Here is a 15,484-nt window from a genome sequence, read left to right as displayed (position 1 = left end):
ACTCAATAAGATGGGAAAAATCTCACTATGTTATATCAGTGCTTCAGTCGACTATAAAACAAATCTAGGAAGTGATCTAGTCAAGTCCACATGATAGAAACCAAATTGGTAAGTAGGAAATTAGAAAAATACGGCCAATATATTAAAGTGGGCGTCTTCGTAGTAAGGGAGAGGTCACAAACTGGTGTAAATTATAGTCAAAATCTATGCTAACTCACAGCAGGTATAGATTGGCTTTTCTGGCACAGACAGACAAAGATGCATCACTCATTGCATTTTTTTCTTGAGGAAATGTTGTTTGTAGGAGTTTTCCTCAAATATTCTTCGAATTAAACTACAAAAATAAATATACATACAAAAACCTCCTAAAGTAATGCAGAGGACTCTGGAAATATTTTATTTTTTGCAGAGTAAAAAAAAAAAAACATCAAAATTCTGTAAGTAGCATAGAAATTAACTGAAGAAACACGTAATAACGCAACATAAAACAAAATATACTTATACATTAGAAGACAGCATTAAAGAGGTAGGGAAATTATATTATACAAAAATACTGACATCTAAGGAACCAATGAACTTATTGTTACAAACATCAAATTCATATTAATTTTTGTTTTTAATTTTCAATCCGGTTTATCCAACTGCTGCAGATATGACAGTCAATGCGAATTGTATGACAAAATTGAAGCAGCTGCTCTTGTATGAAATTGAGAAAATCTGTACAGGTGTTCAAAGTCCTAAAGACCGTATAAAACCAATAACTGGAAACTGCATTTTCAGAATTAAGCGCAGAGTACAGATCTGGTTAAAGACCTAATGATGTTTTTAGAAGTGTCGCCATGTCTAGGGTTATGTTTCCTTCATCTCCTAAGGGAAAGAAAAAAAAAATATATCAGTCAAAAGCAAAAATATATATATTTTTAAAAATATAAGTGCTTAAATTCGCTCTAGTACCAGATGGTACAAGAATCCAAATAATCATCCAGTGAAAATTTATGTCTGATTACGTAAAATCCCTGATAAACCTACACTGGGTCAAGTGACTTCTGATGACGACAATTACTCAGTATATAGGCCATCATAGTCTTTGCTGAAACAGCTTACTATTAAAGGAGTTGTCCACCCTTGAAAAATTTTTTGGCAAGCCTCACGGCTTTGTCAAGTCCTTGCGATGTGAAATGTACCCAAAGTTAGGATTAGGCTTCGCTTGCCGGTTCCAACAACATCAATACAGTGATGCCCTAGTGACAATAAAACAGTCAAGCGGAGCTGAATCTTAGTGTATATATTTCACACTGCTAGGATTCAGAAAGTTGTAATGCCTACCTTTTAATTCAACTAATGTATGCATCTATAGACTACATGCTAGCATCGAAATCACAAATACACAGTGGGTTGAGTTGGAGGACAAGTTTATATACATACAAACAAACACACACACCTCTATCTTTATACATATACACACACAAACTGGGGGTATAAACTTGGGGCTACTGCAGGTGTAATAATTCATTTTAGACTGAAGTTTGTGGTATACCTGTATCCGTGGTTGTCATATCTTGTTCCAGTCTCAACTTCTGCTGACTAATTTTTAACATCGACTCCTCAATAGTTCCTTTGCCGATCAGTCGGATAACAGTAACTTCCCTTACAGAAAAAAAGAAAAAAAACAACAACTAAGCATTGTTCTGTCTGGCCATACATATGCTTATTCTATTTCCCCACATAAAATTCTGTACACAAGGCATAAAAGGGCTTGTTTTTTTCAAGAACAAGTTGTAGTTTTGAATGGCACTACTCATTTAAGCAGTCAATACATAGGAAACAGAGTGAAATATAATCCCAGGTCCAAGAAAATTGTAGAAAAAATAATGCAATTCTGCCATTGTTTTTGCGCACTCATTCTGTGGTAAAAAGGAGTCTGAATTATGATTCTCTAGGTCAGTACTATTGCAATGTTACCAAACTTGCAGATTTACCCACATGAATACCAAGACGGCCTTCAGCAGACCCTGACAGCTATGGTAACCCATGGGGAAGGGGGCAATGGGAGCTGGTGGATGTGCGGTCTGACGCATTTTCCACTTAAACATGTAGTCAAAGACAGTAGTTCCGGACACTGCTGCTGGACTCAAGTGTCGGCTATGTGATATAGCTGGTATCTACAGTGCGTGGAGACAGTTCCGCTTTGTAGCACTCTCCACACACTATAAAACCAGCAATTAAGTACCTGTACTGTTTCAACTACCTTCTTTGTGCACAGGATAGTAATTTTGAACAGCAGATCTAGCAAATACATAAAAAAACCTACAACTTGTCCTTAAAAAAAAAAAAAAAAAAAAAAAAAAAAAAAATCCTGCACAGTAAGATAAATCTTAGAACCTAGTGATGCAAAACAAACACAAAAAAAAGGACTTTTGGTGCTCATTTTCTTTTCCTTGTCATAGAAACTGTCTACACTGGCCAGCCAACTGTTTACAGCATTGCACCTGTAGCCCATTTACCAATTATTGGTGTATCTAGCCCTCTAGGACCTGGTAGGCCTTGTCTGTCTGAATCGGGGACAGATATATGCTATATATGCTTCTTACAAAATTAGATCATCATCAACAAGTTAATTTATTTCAGTTCTTCAATATAAAAAGTCATTGCAAACAGAGTGATTTCAAGTGTTTATTTCTGTTAATGTTGATGATTATGGCTTACAGCCAATGAAAACACGAAAGTCATTATCTCAGTAAATTAGAATACTTTATAACACCAGCTTGAAAAATGATTTTAAAATCCAAAATGTTGGTCTACTGAAATGTATGTTCAGTAGATGCACTCAATACTTGGTCAGGGCCTGTGGCACTGCTGAGGTGTTACGGAAGCCCAGGTTGCTTTGATAGCAGCCTTCAGCTCATCTGCATTGTTGAGTCTGGTGTCTCATCTACCTCTTGACAATACCCCATAGATTCTCTATGGTGTTAAGGTCAGGAGAGTTTGCAGGCCAATCAAGCAGTGATACTGTTTTTTTAAAGGGAATCTGTCACCCCAAAAATGGTCTATAAACTATGGCCACCGGCATCAGGGGCTTATCTACAGCATATAGATAATCCCCCGATGTATCCTGAAAGATGAGAAAAACAGGTTAGATTATACTCACCCAGGGGTGGCCCCGCTGCGGTCCGATAGGAGTCGCGGTCCGGCACCTCGCATCTTCATACGATCACGTCCTCTTCTTGCCGTGGCTCCTGCGCAGGCGTACTTTGTCTGCCCTGTTGAGGGCAGAGCAAAGCACTGCAGTGCGCAGGCCTCTCTGACCTTTCTCGGTGCCTGCGCACTGCAGTAGTTTGCTCTGCCCTCAACAGGGCAGACAAAGTACGCCTGCGCAGGAGCCACGGCAAGAAGACAAGGTGATCGTATGAAGATGGGAGGCGCCGGACTCAGACCGCGACGCCCATAGGACCGAACCACAGCAGGACCACCCCTGGGCGAGTATAATATAACTTGTTTTTCTTATCTTTCAGGATACATCGGGGGCTTATCTATAGTATTACAGAATGCTGTAGATAAGCCCCTGATGCCGGTGGCCTTAGTTTATAGGCCATTTTTGTGGTGAGATTCCCTTTAAACCAGGTATTGGTACTTTTGGCAGTGTGGACAGGTGCCAAGTCCTGCTGGAGAATGAAATTTCCATCACCAAAAAGCTTGTCGGCAGAGGGAAGAAGGAAGTGCTCTAAAATTTCCTGATATACTGCTGCGCTCACTTTGGTCTTGATAAAACACAGTAGACATATACCAGCAGATGACATGGCTCCCCAAACCATCTCTGAATGTGAAAACTTCACACTAGACCTCTAGCAGCTTGGATTGTGAGCCTCTCCACTCTTCCTCCAGACTCTGGGATCTTGATTTCCAGATGAACTGCAAAATTTACTTTCATCTGAAAGCAACACCTTGGAGCACTGAGCAACAGTCCAGTTCTTTTCCTCTTTGGCCCAGGTAAGACGCTTCTGGCGTTGTGTATTGGTCATGAGTGGGTTAACACAAGGAATGCGACACTTGTAGCCCATGTCCTGGATACTTCTGTGTGTGGTGGCTCTTGAAGCAATGACTCCAGCAGCAGTTCACTCCTTGTGAATCTGCGCCAATTTTTTGAATGGCCTTTTCTTAATCCTTTTTTTCTACCACACTTTTTTCTTCCACTCAACTTTCCATTAATATGCTTGGATACAGTATGGTCTACAGCCAGATTCTTTAGCGAAGACCTTTTGCGGCTTTCCCTCTTTGTGGAGTATGTCAATGACTTCCTTCTGGACATCTGTCAAGTCCGTAGTCTCCCCCATGTTTGTGGAGCTTATGAAAACGCACTAAGGGGCCTTTTTAAACGCTTAGTAAGCCTTTGTAGGTGTTTTTTGTTACCATATTTTGCGGTTTATAAGACGCACCGTATAAAATGCACCCCAAATTTTGAGGAGGAAAATAGGAAAAAAAAACCACTTTTTAAATAAAATGGTGGTGCTTCTTACTATCCTTGCGTCTTATTGCTTACCGGGGATGGTGGCTGCAATGAAGCGGGGCCCCAGGGTCGCTGCTGTCAGTCAGGAGTGGGGCGATGCTGCGGACACCATACTGGAAGAAAGGGGTGTTTGGATGTGAGATGCTGTGGGTGTTCGGTAGTGCGGGGGCTCCGCCGACAAAAACAAAGTCTCCGAGCAGTTACAAATACTCGGAGACCACCCGAGCGTGCTCGGGAAAGCCCAAGCAACGAGTACACTTGCTCATCACGAGTGACAAGCTGACAGTTTTAATTATACCATTTTGATGCAGATCTGTTCTTTCGATCGCCCGTTATTGCATTTTAATGCAATGTCGCGGCGACCAAAAAAAAAATTAATTTTGGTGTTTTGACGTTTCTTCACACTACTCAGTTTATCCATCAAGTTAATCCTTTTTATTGATAGATTGGGCTATTCTGAAAGCGGCGATACCAAATATTTTGAATGGGGCGAAAGGGGGCGATTTAAACTTATGTTTTTCATATTATTAAAAACATTTTTAAATTTTGGCATGCTTCAATAGCCTCCATGGGAGGCTACAAAGCTGCCACAACTCGATCGCCTCTGCTACATAGAGGCAATGCTCAGATCGCCCCTACGTAGTAGAAATGCAACATTGCTATGAGCACCGACCACAGGGTGGCGCTCAGTAATCCGGCATCAACAACCATAGAGGTCTGCAGGAGACCTCTGGTTGTTATGCCAACGCAATGCTGACCCCCGATCACGTGACGGGCTCAGCGGTGCATGTATTTCCAGCTGCATGAAAGGAAGCGCTTGTTAAATGCCGCTGTCAGCGTTTGACAGTGGCATTTAATTAGTTAACCCCTTCCCGACCTGTGACACAGCGTATGCGTCATGAAAGTCAGTGCCAATCCGACCTGTGACGCATATGCTGTGTCACAGAATGATCACGTCCCTGCAGATCCGGTGAAAGGGTTAACTCCCATTTCACCCAATCTGCAGGGACAGGGGGGAGTGGTAGTTTAGCCCAGGGGGGGTGGCTTCACCCCCCCCCCCCCCCGTGGCTACGATCGCTCTGATTGGCTGTTGAAAGTGAAACTGCCAATCAGAGCGATTTGTAATATTTCACCTAAAAAACTGGTGAAATATTACAATCCAGCCATGGCCGATGCTGCAATATCATCGGCCATGGCTGGAAACACTTTTGTGCCCCCACCCCACCGATCGCCCCCCCAGCCCTCCGATCTGTGGTCAGCTCCCCTCCGTCCTGTGCTCCGCTCCCCTGTCCTCCTGTCCGCTCCCCCCGTGCTCCAATCCACCCCCCCGCACAGCGATCCACCCCCCCGCACACCGATCCACCCGCCCGCACACCGATCCGCCCGCCCGCACACCGATCCACCCCCTCATGCTCCGATCCACCCCCCCCCCCTTGCTCCGACGCCCCCCCCGTGCTCTGATCTCCCCCGTGCTCTGATCTCCCCCCCTTATACTTACCTAGCCTCCCGGGGTCCGTCCGTCTTCTTTCCTGGGCGCCGCCATGTTCCAAAATGGCGGGCGCATGCGCAGTGCGCCCCCCGAATCTGCCGGCCGGCAGATTCGTGACAATGTGAATTTTGATCACTGTGATAGGTTTTATCACAGTGATCAAAATAAAAAAAAAAAACAGTAAATGACCCCCCCCCCCCTTTGTCCCCCATAGGTAGGGACAATAATAAAATAAAGACATTTTTTTTTTCCACTAAGGTTGGAGTTAGAAGTAGGGTTAGGGGTAGGGTTAGGACTAGGGTTAGGGTATCCGTATGTGCACACGTATTCTGGTCCTCTGCGGATTTTTCCGCAGCGGATTTGATAAATCCGCAGTGCTAAACCGCTGCAGATTTATGGCAGATTTACCGTGGTTTTTCTGCGCATTTCACTGCAGTTTTACAACTGCGATTTTCTATTGGAGCAGTTGTAAAACCGCTGCGGAATCCGCAGAAAGTGACATGCTGCGGAATGTAAACCGCTGCGTTTCCGTGCAGTTTTTCTGCAGCATGTGTACAGCGATTTTTGTTTCCCATAGGTGTACATTGAACTGTAAACTCATGGGAAACTGCTGCGCATCCGCAGCGTTTTCCGCAGCGTGTGCACATACCTTTAGAATTAGGCTATGTGCACACGGTGCGGATTTGGCTGCGGATCCGCAGCGGATTGGCCGCTGCGGATCCGCAGCAGTGTTCCATCAGGTTTACAGTACCATGTAAACATATGGAAAACCAAATCCGCTGTGCCCATGGTGCGGAAAATACCGCGCGGAAACGCTGCGTTGTATTTTCCGCAGCATGTCAATTCTTTGTGCGGATTCCGCAGCGTTTTACACCTGATCCTCAATAGGAATCCGCAGGTGAAATCCGCACAAAAAACACTGGAAATCCGCGGTAAATCCGCAGGTAAAACGTAGTGCCTTTTACCCGCGGATTTTTAAAAAATGGTGCGGAAAAATCTCACACGAATCCGCAACGTGGGCACATAGCCTTAGGGTTAGGTTGGAATTAGGGTTGTGGTTAGGGTTAGGGGTGTGTTGGGGTTAGGGTTGTGGTTAGGGTTACGGCTACAGTTGGGATAAGGGTTAGGGGTGTGTTGGCGTTAAGGTACCTTCACACTAAACGATATCGCTAGCAATCCGTGACGTTGCAGCGTCCTCGCTAGCGATATCGTTTAGTTTGACACGCAGCAGCGATCAGAATCCTGCTGTGATGTCGTTGGTCGGGGCTAGAGGGCCAGACCTTTCTTTGGTCGCTGGCTCTCCCGCTGACATCGCTGAATCGGAGTGTGTGACACCGATTCAGCGATGTCTTCGCTGGTAACCAGGGTAAACATCGGGTTACTAAGCGCAGGGCCGCGCTTAGTAACCCGATGTTTACCCTGGTTACCAGCGTAAAAGTAAAAAAAAAACAAACACTACATACTTACCTACCGCTGTCTGTCCCCGGCGCTGTGCTCTGCACTCCTCCTGTACTGGCTGTGAGCGTCGGTCAGCCGGAAAGCAGAGCGGTGACGTCACCGCTCTGCTTTCCGGCCGCTGTGCTCACACTCAGTACAAGAGGAGTGCAGAGCACAGCGCCGGGGACAGACAGCGGTAGGTAAGTATGAAGCGTTTGTTTTTTTTTACTTTACCCTGGTTACCATCGTTAAACATCGGGTTACTAAGCGCGGCCCTGCGCTTAGTAACCCTATGTTTACCCTGGTTACCCGGGGACCTCGGGATCGTTGGTCGCTGGAGAGCGGTCTGTGTGACAGCTCTCCAGCGACCAAACAGCGACGCTGCAGCGATCCGGATCGTTGTCGGTATCGCTGCAGCGTCGCTTAATGTGAAGGGGCCTTTAGAATTGAGGGGTTTCCACTGTTTAGGCACATCAGGGGGTCTCCAAACGCAACATGGCGCCACCATTGATTCCAGCCAATCTTGTATTCAAAAAGTCAAATGGTGCTCCCTCACTTCCGAGCACCGACGTGTGCCCAAACAGTGGTTTACCCCCACATATGGGGTACCAGCATACTCAGGACAAACTGCGCAACAATTACTGGGTTCCAATTTCTCCTGTTACCCTTGAGAAAATAAAAAATTGCTTGCTAAAACATCATTTTTGAGGAAAGAAAAATGATTTTTTATTTTCACGGCTCTGCGTTGTAAACGTCTGTGAAGCACTTGGGGGTTCAAAGTGCTCACCACATATCTAGATAAGTTCCTTGGGGGGTCTAGTTTCCAAAATGGGGTCACTTGTGGGGGGTTTCTACTGTTTAGGCACACCAGGGGCTCTGCAAACGCAACGTGATGCCCGCAGACCATTCCATCAAAATCTGCATTTCAAAAGTCACTACTTCCCTTCTGAGCCCCGACGTGTGCCCAAACAGTGGTTTACCCCCACACATGGGGTATCAGCGTACTCAGGAGAAACTGGACAAAAACTTTTGAGGTCCAATTTCTCCTGTAACCCTTGGGAAAATAAAAAATTCTGGGCTAAAAAATTATTTTTGAGGAAAGAAAATGTATTATTTTCACGGCTCTGCGTTATAAACTTCTGTGAAGCAATTGGGGGTTGAAAGTGCTCACCACATATCTAGATTAGTTCCTTTCGGGGTCTAGTTTCCAAAATGGGGTCACTTGTGGGGGGTTTCTACTGTTTAGCCACATCAGGAGCTCTGCAAACGCAACGTGACGCCCGTAGAGCATTCCATCAAAGTCTGCATTTCAAAACTTCACTACTTCACTTCCGAGCCCCGGCATGTGCCCAAATAGTAGTTTACCCCCACATATGGGGTATCACCGTACTCAGGAGAAACTGGACAACAAATATTGGCGTCAAATTTCTCCTGTTACCCTTGGGAAAATAAAAAATTGCGGGCTAAAAAATCATTTTTGAGAAAATAAATTTTTTTTTTTTATTTTCATGGCTCTGCGTTATAAACTTCTGTGAAGCACTTGAGGGTTCAAAGTGCTCACCACACATCTAGATTAGTTCCTTTGGGGGTCTAGTTTCCAAAATGGGGTCATTTGTGGGGAATCTCCAATGTTTAGACACACAGGGGCTCTCCAAACGCGACATGGTGTCCGCTAATGATTGGAGCAAATTTTCCATTTAAAAAGCCAAATGGCGTGCCTTCCCTTCCGAGCCCTGCCGTGCGCCCAAACAGTGGTTTACCCCCACATATGGGGTATCTGCGTACTCAGAAAAAACTGGACAACAACATTTATGGTCCAATTTCTCCTATTACCGTTGGCAAAATAGGAAATTCCAGGCTAAAAAAATCATTTTTGAGGAAAGAAAAATTATTTTTTATTTTCATGGCTCTGCGTTATAAACTTCTGTGAAGCACCTGGTGGTTTAAAGTGCTCACTATGCATCTAGATAAGTTCCTTGGGGGGTCTAGTTTCCAAAATGGGGTAACTTGTGGGGGAGCTCCAATGCATAGGCACACAGGGGCTCTCCAAACGCGACATGGTGTCCGCTAACAATTGGAGCTAATTTTCCATTCAAAAAGTCAAAAGGCGCGCCTTCCCTTCCGAGCCCTGCCGTGTGCCCAAACAGTGGTTTACCCCCACATATGAGGTATCGGCGTACTCGGGAGAAATTTCCCAACAAAATTTAGGATCCATTTTATCCTATTGCCCATGTGAAAATGAAAAAATGGAGGCGAAAAGAAATTTTTTGTGAAAAATAAGTACTTTTTCATTTTTATGGATCAATTTGTGAAGCACCTGAGGGTTTAAAGTGCTCACTAGGCATCTAGATAAGTTCCTTGGGGGGTCCAGTTTCCAAAATGGGGTCACTTGTGGGGGAGCTCCAATGTTTAGGCACACAGGGTCTCTCCAAACGCGACATGGTGTCCGCTAACGATGGAGATAATTTTTCATTCAAAAAGTCAAATGGCGCTCCTTCCCTTCCGAGCCTTACCATGTGCCCAAACAGTGGTTTACCCCCACATGTGAGGTATCAGTGTACTCAGGAGAAATTGCCCAACAAATTTTAGGATCCATTTTATCCTGTTGCCCATGTGAAAATGAAAAAATTGAGGCTAAAAGAATTTTTTTGTGAAAAAAAAGTTTTTTCATTTTTACGGATCAATTTGTGAAGCACCTGGGGGTTTAAAGTGCTCACTATGCATCTAGATAAGTTCCTTGGGGCGTCTAGTTTCCATAATGGGGTCACTTGTGGGGGAGCTCCTATTCTTAGGCACACGGGGGCTCTCCAAATGTGACATGGTGTCCGCTAAAGAGTGCAGCCAATTTTTCATTCAAAAAGTCAAATGGCGCTCCTTCCCTTCCAAGCCCTGCCGTGCGCCCAAACAGTGGTTTACCCCCACATATGAGGTATTAGCGTACTCAGGACAAATTGGACAACAACTTTCATGGTTCAGTTTCTCCTTTTACCATTGGGAAAATAAAAAAATTGTTGCTGAAAAATCATTTTTGTGACTAAAAAGTTAAATGTTCATTTTTTCCTTCCATGTTGCTTCTGCTGCTGTGAAGCACCTGAAGGGTTAATAAACTTCTTGAATGTGGTTTTGTGCACCTTGAGGGGTGCAGTTTTTAGAATGGTGTCACTTTTGGGTATTTTCAGCCATATAGACCCCTCAATCTGACTTCAAATGTGAGGTGGTCCCTAAAAAAAAAATGGTTTTGTAAATTTCGTTGTAAAAATGAGAAATTGCTGGTCAAATTTTAACCCTTATAACTTCCTAGCAAAACAAAATTTTGTTTCCAAAATTGTGCTGATGTAAAGTATACATGTGGGAAATGTTATTTATTAACTATTTTGTGTCACATAACTCTGGTTTAACAGAATAAAAATTCAAAATGTGAAAATTGCGAAATTTTCAAAATTTTTGCCAAATTTCCGTTTTTATCACAAATAAACGCAGAATTTATTGACCTAAATTTACCACTAACATGAAGCCCAATATGTCACGAAAAAACAATCTCAGAACCACTAGGATCCGTTGAAGCGTTCCTGAGTTATTACCTCATAAAGGGACACTGGTCAGAATTGCAAAAAACAGCAAGGTCTTTAAGGTCAAAATTGGCTGGGTCATGAAGGGGTTAATAGCGGCGGGTGGATCGCAATTCCCCTGGCGCCTATTGCGAGCATGTCAGCTGTTCAAAACAGCTGACATATCCCGGGCTTTGATGCGGGTTCACCGCCGGAGCCCGTAACAAAGTGGGGGTTCTGCCATTGGATGCAAACTCGGCTTTGGGAAAATGGCCGCCGCGATCTCTTCTGCGCACGCGCGGCATCCCGCGGCCATTTTCCTGAAGCCCCGTGCAGCAGAGCACTCCATCTGCGCACGCGCGGCCCCAGGAAGATGGCTTCTTCACGTGCGCGCAGTGGAATAGTCACTGCGACATGCGCACACCACTACGCCACCAACGGAAAGCTGGGGAAGAAAAGAGCGATGTCACCACGCCCACCTGACCTGACCAGCCTGATTGACAGGCGAAAACGGCGACTTTGGTAATGTATTGCGCAGCATAGGTGGGGAATCAGGGTACACTACATACACTATTGTAACGCACAGCGCAGGCCCTATTTAACAGTATTTTTATCTCAATCTGAAAAAACGGGGTGACAGGTTCCCTTTAAACTCTAAAGTCACTTGATTGGTGCATTTAAGAAGTTAGAATGCTGGGAATGGAGCTAGATTGAGCCCCATGCTTTGAAGTTTGTGAACCCTTCAGAATTATATGTCTGCATAAATTTTACCTAAAACTATCCACTTTTATATTCACTTTTTGCAAAAGTCCTAAAACAAACAAACGAGGCAAAAATATTAGACTGAGTCATGTTCTTCATTTTAAAAAATGAAAATGTCACATGTCTAAGTGGTAAAAGTGCATGAGTCTTTGAGCTCATTATCTTGTGTGTGTGTAGACAGTGTCTAGCAATAATAGCATAAAAATGTTTCTGGTATATGCCGATTGATCATGCATGTCTGCTTGCAATTTTAGCCCATTCCTCCCTGCAAAAATTCTACAACTCTGCTATGTTGGCGGGTTTTTGCCCATGAACTGCTTGCTTCAAGTTTGTCCATAAAATTTCGGTAGATTAACGTCAGGACATTGATTTAGTCTTTACAAAATTGTAACTTTATTCTTCTTTACCTCATGCAGCATAAGTGATTAAATAACTATTCTTCGGGTGGGTGCGATAACAGCGATACCAGATTTACATCGGGTTTTTAGGTTTGGCTACGATATCACACTAAAAAACCCTTTTTATTGCATCGCCATATTTTGAGAGTTATAATTTTTCCATTTCTCTGAACAGTCATGTCAGATTTTTTTTGTGTGGAACGAGATGATGTATTTACTGGTATAATTTTCGGGCTCATAACATTTTTTGATCGCTTTCTATTCAGATTTTTGGGAGGCAGACTGAACAAAAAAAACAGCAATTCAGGAATTTTTTTTAATGCAGTTCTGCGTGTGGTATAATTTATAGACTGATTAATTCCTCAGGTCAGTACGATTACAGAGATAACACATTTATTTTTTATGTTTTGGTGCTTTTATGGGAGAACAATTTCATAGAAAAAAAAGGTATTTTGTGTATCGCTTTATTCTGAGGGCCATAACCTATTTTGCAGCTAATGGAGCTGTATGGCAGCTTGTTCTTTTGCGAGACAAGACAAAATTTTCTGCTATACTATTTTATTTACATTTGTCTTTTGATTGCATCTTATTCCACTTTTTTTCCCTCAGTGGTACAATGAAAAAACAGATTTACGCCGTTCACTGAAAGGGTTAACTAGTCTACTGGACGTGGCGATATCAAATATGCACTTTTTTTTGCTTATTTTTTTTACATAAAAATGTGTATTTATTAGTATAATTATAATTATTTTTTTAAAGATTAGTTTATTTTTACTTTATCCCTCTATGGGACTTTCACTTCACTTTGATCGCTGGTATAAAGCATTGCAACGGGCCCCAGTAAGGACGTGCCGATCTGAAGGTAGCTCCTTCCCTCTCCCTTCCTCCTAAATGTTGCGATCGCAGCATTTAGGGAGTTAAACAGCCAGGGGCAGTGCTGGCACTATCCCTGGCTGTTACTGCAGGAGCTCAGCCACTAGCAGTGCTGAGCTCCTGCTGTGATCGATCAGTTAGATTAACTGACCGATCACAACGCCCCGAGTGCGGGGTCCCATGCCATGGGTCGCCGCACCTCTTCCCATGCCGCTCAGACGTCAGTAACAGCTGTCAATGTGGAACAGTCACCTGCACATTTACACTTATTGACAGTTTAAATACGGGAACTGATGCCCACTTATGACATGCTATGTCTGTCATTCATTGTGAAAAAGTTAAATAAAATCTGTCACCATTTGCCATCTAATCGGAGAGCTGCATAATATAGAGACAAAGACTAACAAGCAATGTGTCACACAGTGCTGCTTGCTGTAGTTACAGGTCCTTCTCAAAAAATTAGCATATAGTGTTAAATTTCATTATTTACCATAATGTAATGATTACAATTAAACTTTCATATATTATAGATTCATTATCTACCAACTGAAATTTGTCAGGTCTTTTATTGTTTTAATACTGATGATTTTGGCATACAACTCCTGATAACCCAAAAAACCTGTCTCAATAAATTAGCATATCAAGAAAAGGTTCTCTAAACGACCTATTACCCTAATCTTCTGAATCAACTAATTAACTCTAAACACATGCAAAAGATACCTGAGGCTTTTATAAACTCCCTGCCTGGTTCATTACTCAAAACCCCCATCATGGGTAAGACTAGCGACCTGACAGATGTCAAGAAGGCCATCATTGACACCCTCAAGCAAGAGGGTAAGACCCAGAAAGAAATTTCTCAACAAATAGGCTGTTCCCAGAGTGCTGTATCAAGGCACCTCAATGGTAAGTCTGTTGGAAGGAAACAATGTGGCAGAAAACGCTGTACAACGAGAAGAGGAGACCGGACCCTGAGGAAGATTGTGGAGAAGGACCGATTCCAGACCTTGGGGAACCTGAGGAAGCAGTGGACTGAGTCTGGTGTGGAAACATCCAGAGCCACCGTGCACAGGCGTGTGCAGGAAATGGGCTACAGGTGCCGCATTCCCCAGGTAAAGCCACTTTTGAGCTACAGAGAAGCAGCACTGGACTGTTGCTAAGTGGTCCCAAGTACTTTTTTCTGATGAAAGCAAATTTTGCATGTCATTCGGAAATCAAGGTGCCAGAGTCTGGAGGAAGACTGGGGAGAAGGAAATGCCAAAATGCCTGAAGTCCAGTGTCAAGTACCCACAGTCAGTGATGGTGTGGGGTGCCATGTCAGCTGCTGGTGTTGGTCCACTGTGTTTCATCAAGGGCAGGGTCAATGCAGCTAGCTATCAGGAGATTTTGGAGCGCTTCATGCTTCCATCGGCTGAAATGCTTTATAGAGATGAAGATTTCATTTTTCAGCACGACCTGGCACCTGCTCACAGTGCCAAAACCACTGGTAAATGGTTTACTGACCATGGTATTACTGTGCTCAATTGGCCTGCCAACTCTCCTGACCTGAACCCCATAGAGAATCTGTGGGATATTGTGAAGAGAAAGTTGAGAGACGCAAGACACAACACTCTGGATGAGCTTAAGGCCGCTATTGAAGCATCTTGGGCCTCCATAACATCTCAGCAGTGTCACAGGCTGATTGCCTCCATGCCACGCCGGATTGAAGCAGTCATTTCTGCCAAAGGATTCCCGACCAAGTATTGAGTGCATAACTGAACATTATTATTTGTTGGTTTTTTTGTTTGTTATTAAAAAACACTTTTATTTGATTGGATGGGTGAAATATGCTAATTTATTGAGACAGGTTTTTTGGGTTATCAGGAGTTGTATGCCAAAATCATCAGTATTAAAACAATAAAAGACCTGACAAATTTCAGTTGGTGGATAATGAATCTATAATATATGAAAGTTTAATTGTAATCATTACATTATGGTAAATAATGAAATTTAACACTATATGCTAATTTTTTGAGAAGGACCTGTATATATCACTGTTTTATCAGCAAGAAATCACTAGAGGACTAGTAAGCTTACAGCTATGTGGTCTTCCATATTCATGAGTTATGTATAATCACGTCCCCACCACTGAATGGCAGCTTTCTGCCTAAGCAATGTACACAGAATGCTGCTAATCAGTGGTATGGGTGGTCCTAACAAAGCTGTGCATTCTGAGAACTGATAGATCTGCAGCAAATAAAATAGTGATTTTAATCAAAACTATAGCAAACAGCCCAGTAAGTCATACACTGCTAGAATTCAGGTTTCTGCCCCTACTTCATGTTACTCTCAGATGGGGTAGTAAAAACACGGTGACCGATTTCCTTTAATTATTCTTTTGTAGAATGACTTGTGATTTGGGATCCATATCTTGCTGCACAATCCACATTCTTTTGAGATTGAGCTCATGGACAGACTTCCTGTTATTTTCCTTTAG

General features: G+C 43.3%; 1 protein-coding gene across 3 annotated transcripts in view; it reads right to left on the bottom strand.

Annotated features, from left to right (window-relative positions):
* Nucleotides 1–366: 366 nt before the first annotated feature.
* The window catches only part of SMARCAD1 (SNF2 related chromatin remodeling ATPase with DExD box 1), a 168,493-nt gene continuing 153,375 nt past the window's right edge, over nucleotides 367–15,484 (bottom strand). For all 3 annotated transcript variants that reach the window (XM_069743577.1, XM_069743576.1, XM_069743578.1), the window contains 2 exons: nucleotides 1,538–1,647; nucleotides 367–867 (listed from right to left, as the gene is read on the bottom strand). In XM_069743577.1, coding sequence (XP_069599678.1) covers nucleotides 806–867; nucleotides 1,538–1,647 — 172 coding nt within the window. In that variant the 3' untranslated portion in view covers nucleotides 367–805. The remainder of the gene's footprint in view (nucleotides 868–1,537; nucleotides 1,648–15,484) is intronic.

The sequence above is a fragment of the Ranitomeya imitator genome, chromosome 1, assembly GCF_032444005.1.
Source record: "Ranitomeya imitator isolate aRanImi1 chromosome 1, aRanImi1.pri, whole genome shotgun sequence".
Classification (NCBI taxonomy): domain Eukaryota; kingdom Metazoa; phylum Chordata; class Amphibia; order Anura; family Dendrobatidae; genus Ranitomeya; species Ranitomeya imitator.
The sequence above is the reverse complement of the archived record's forward strand: the minus strand, read 5'-3'. Positions and strand labels throughout refer to the sequence as shown.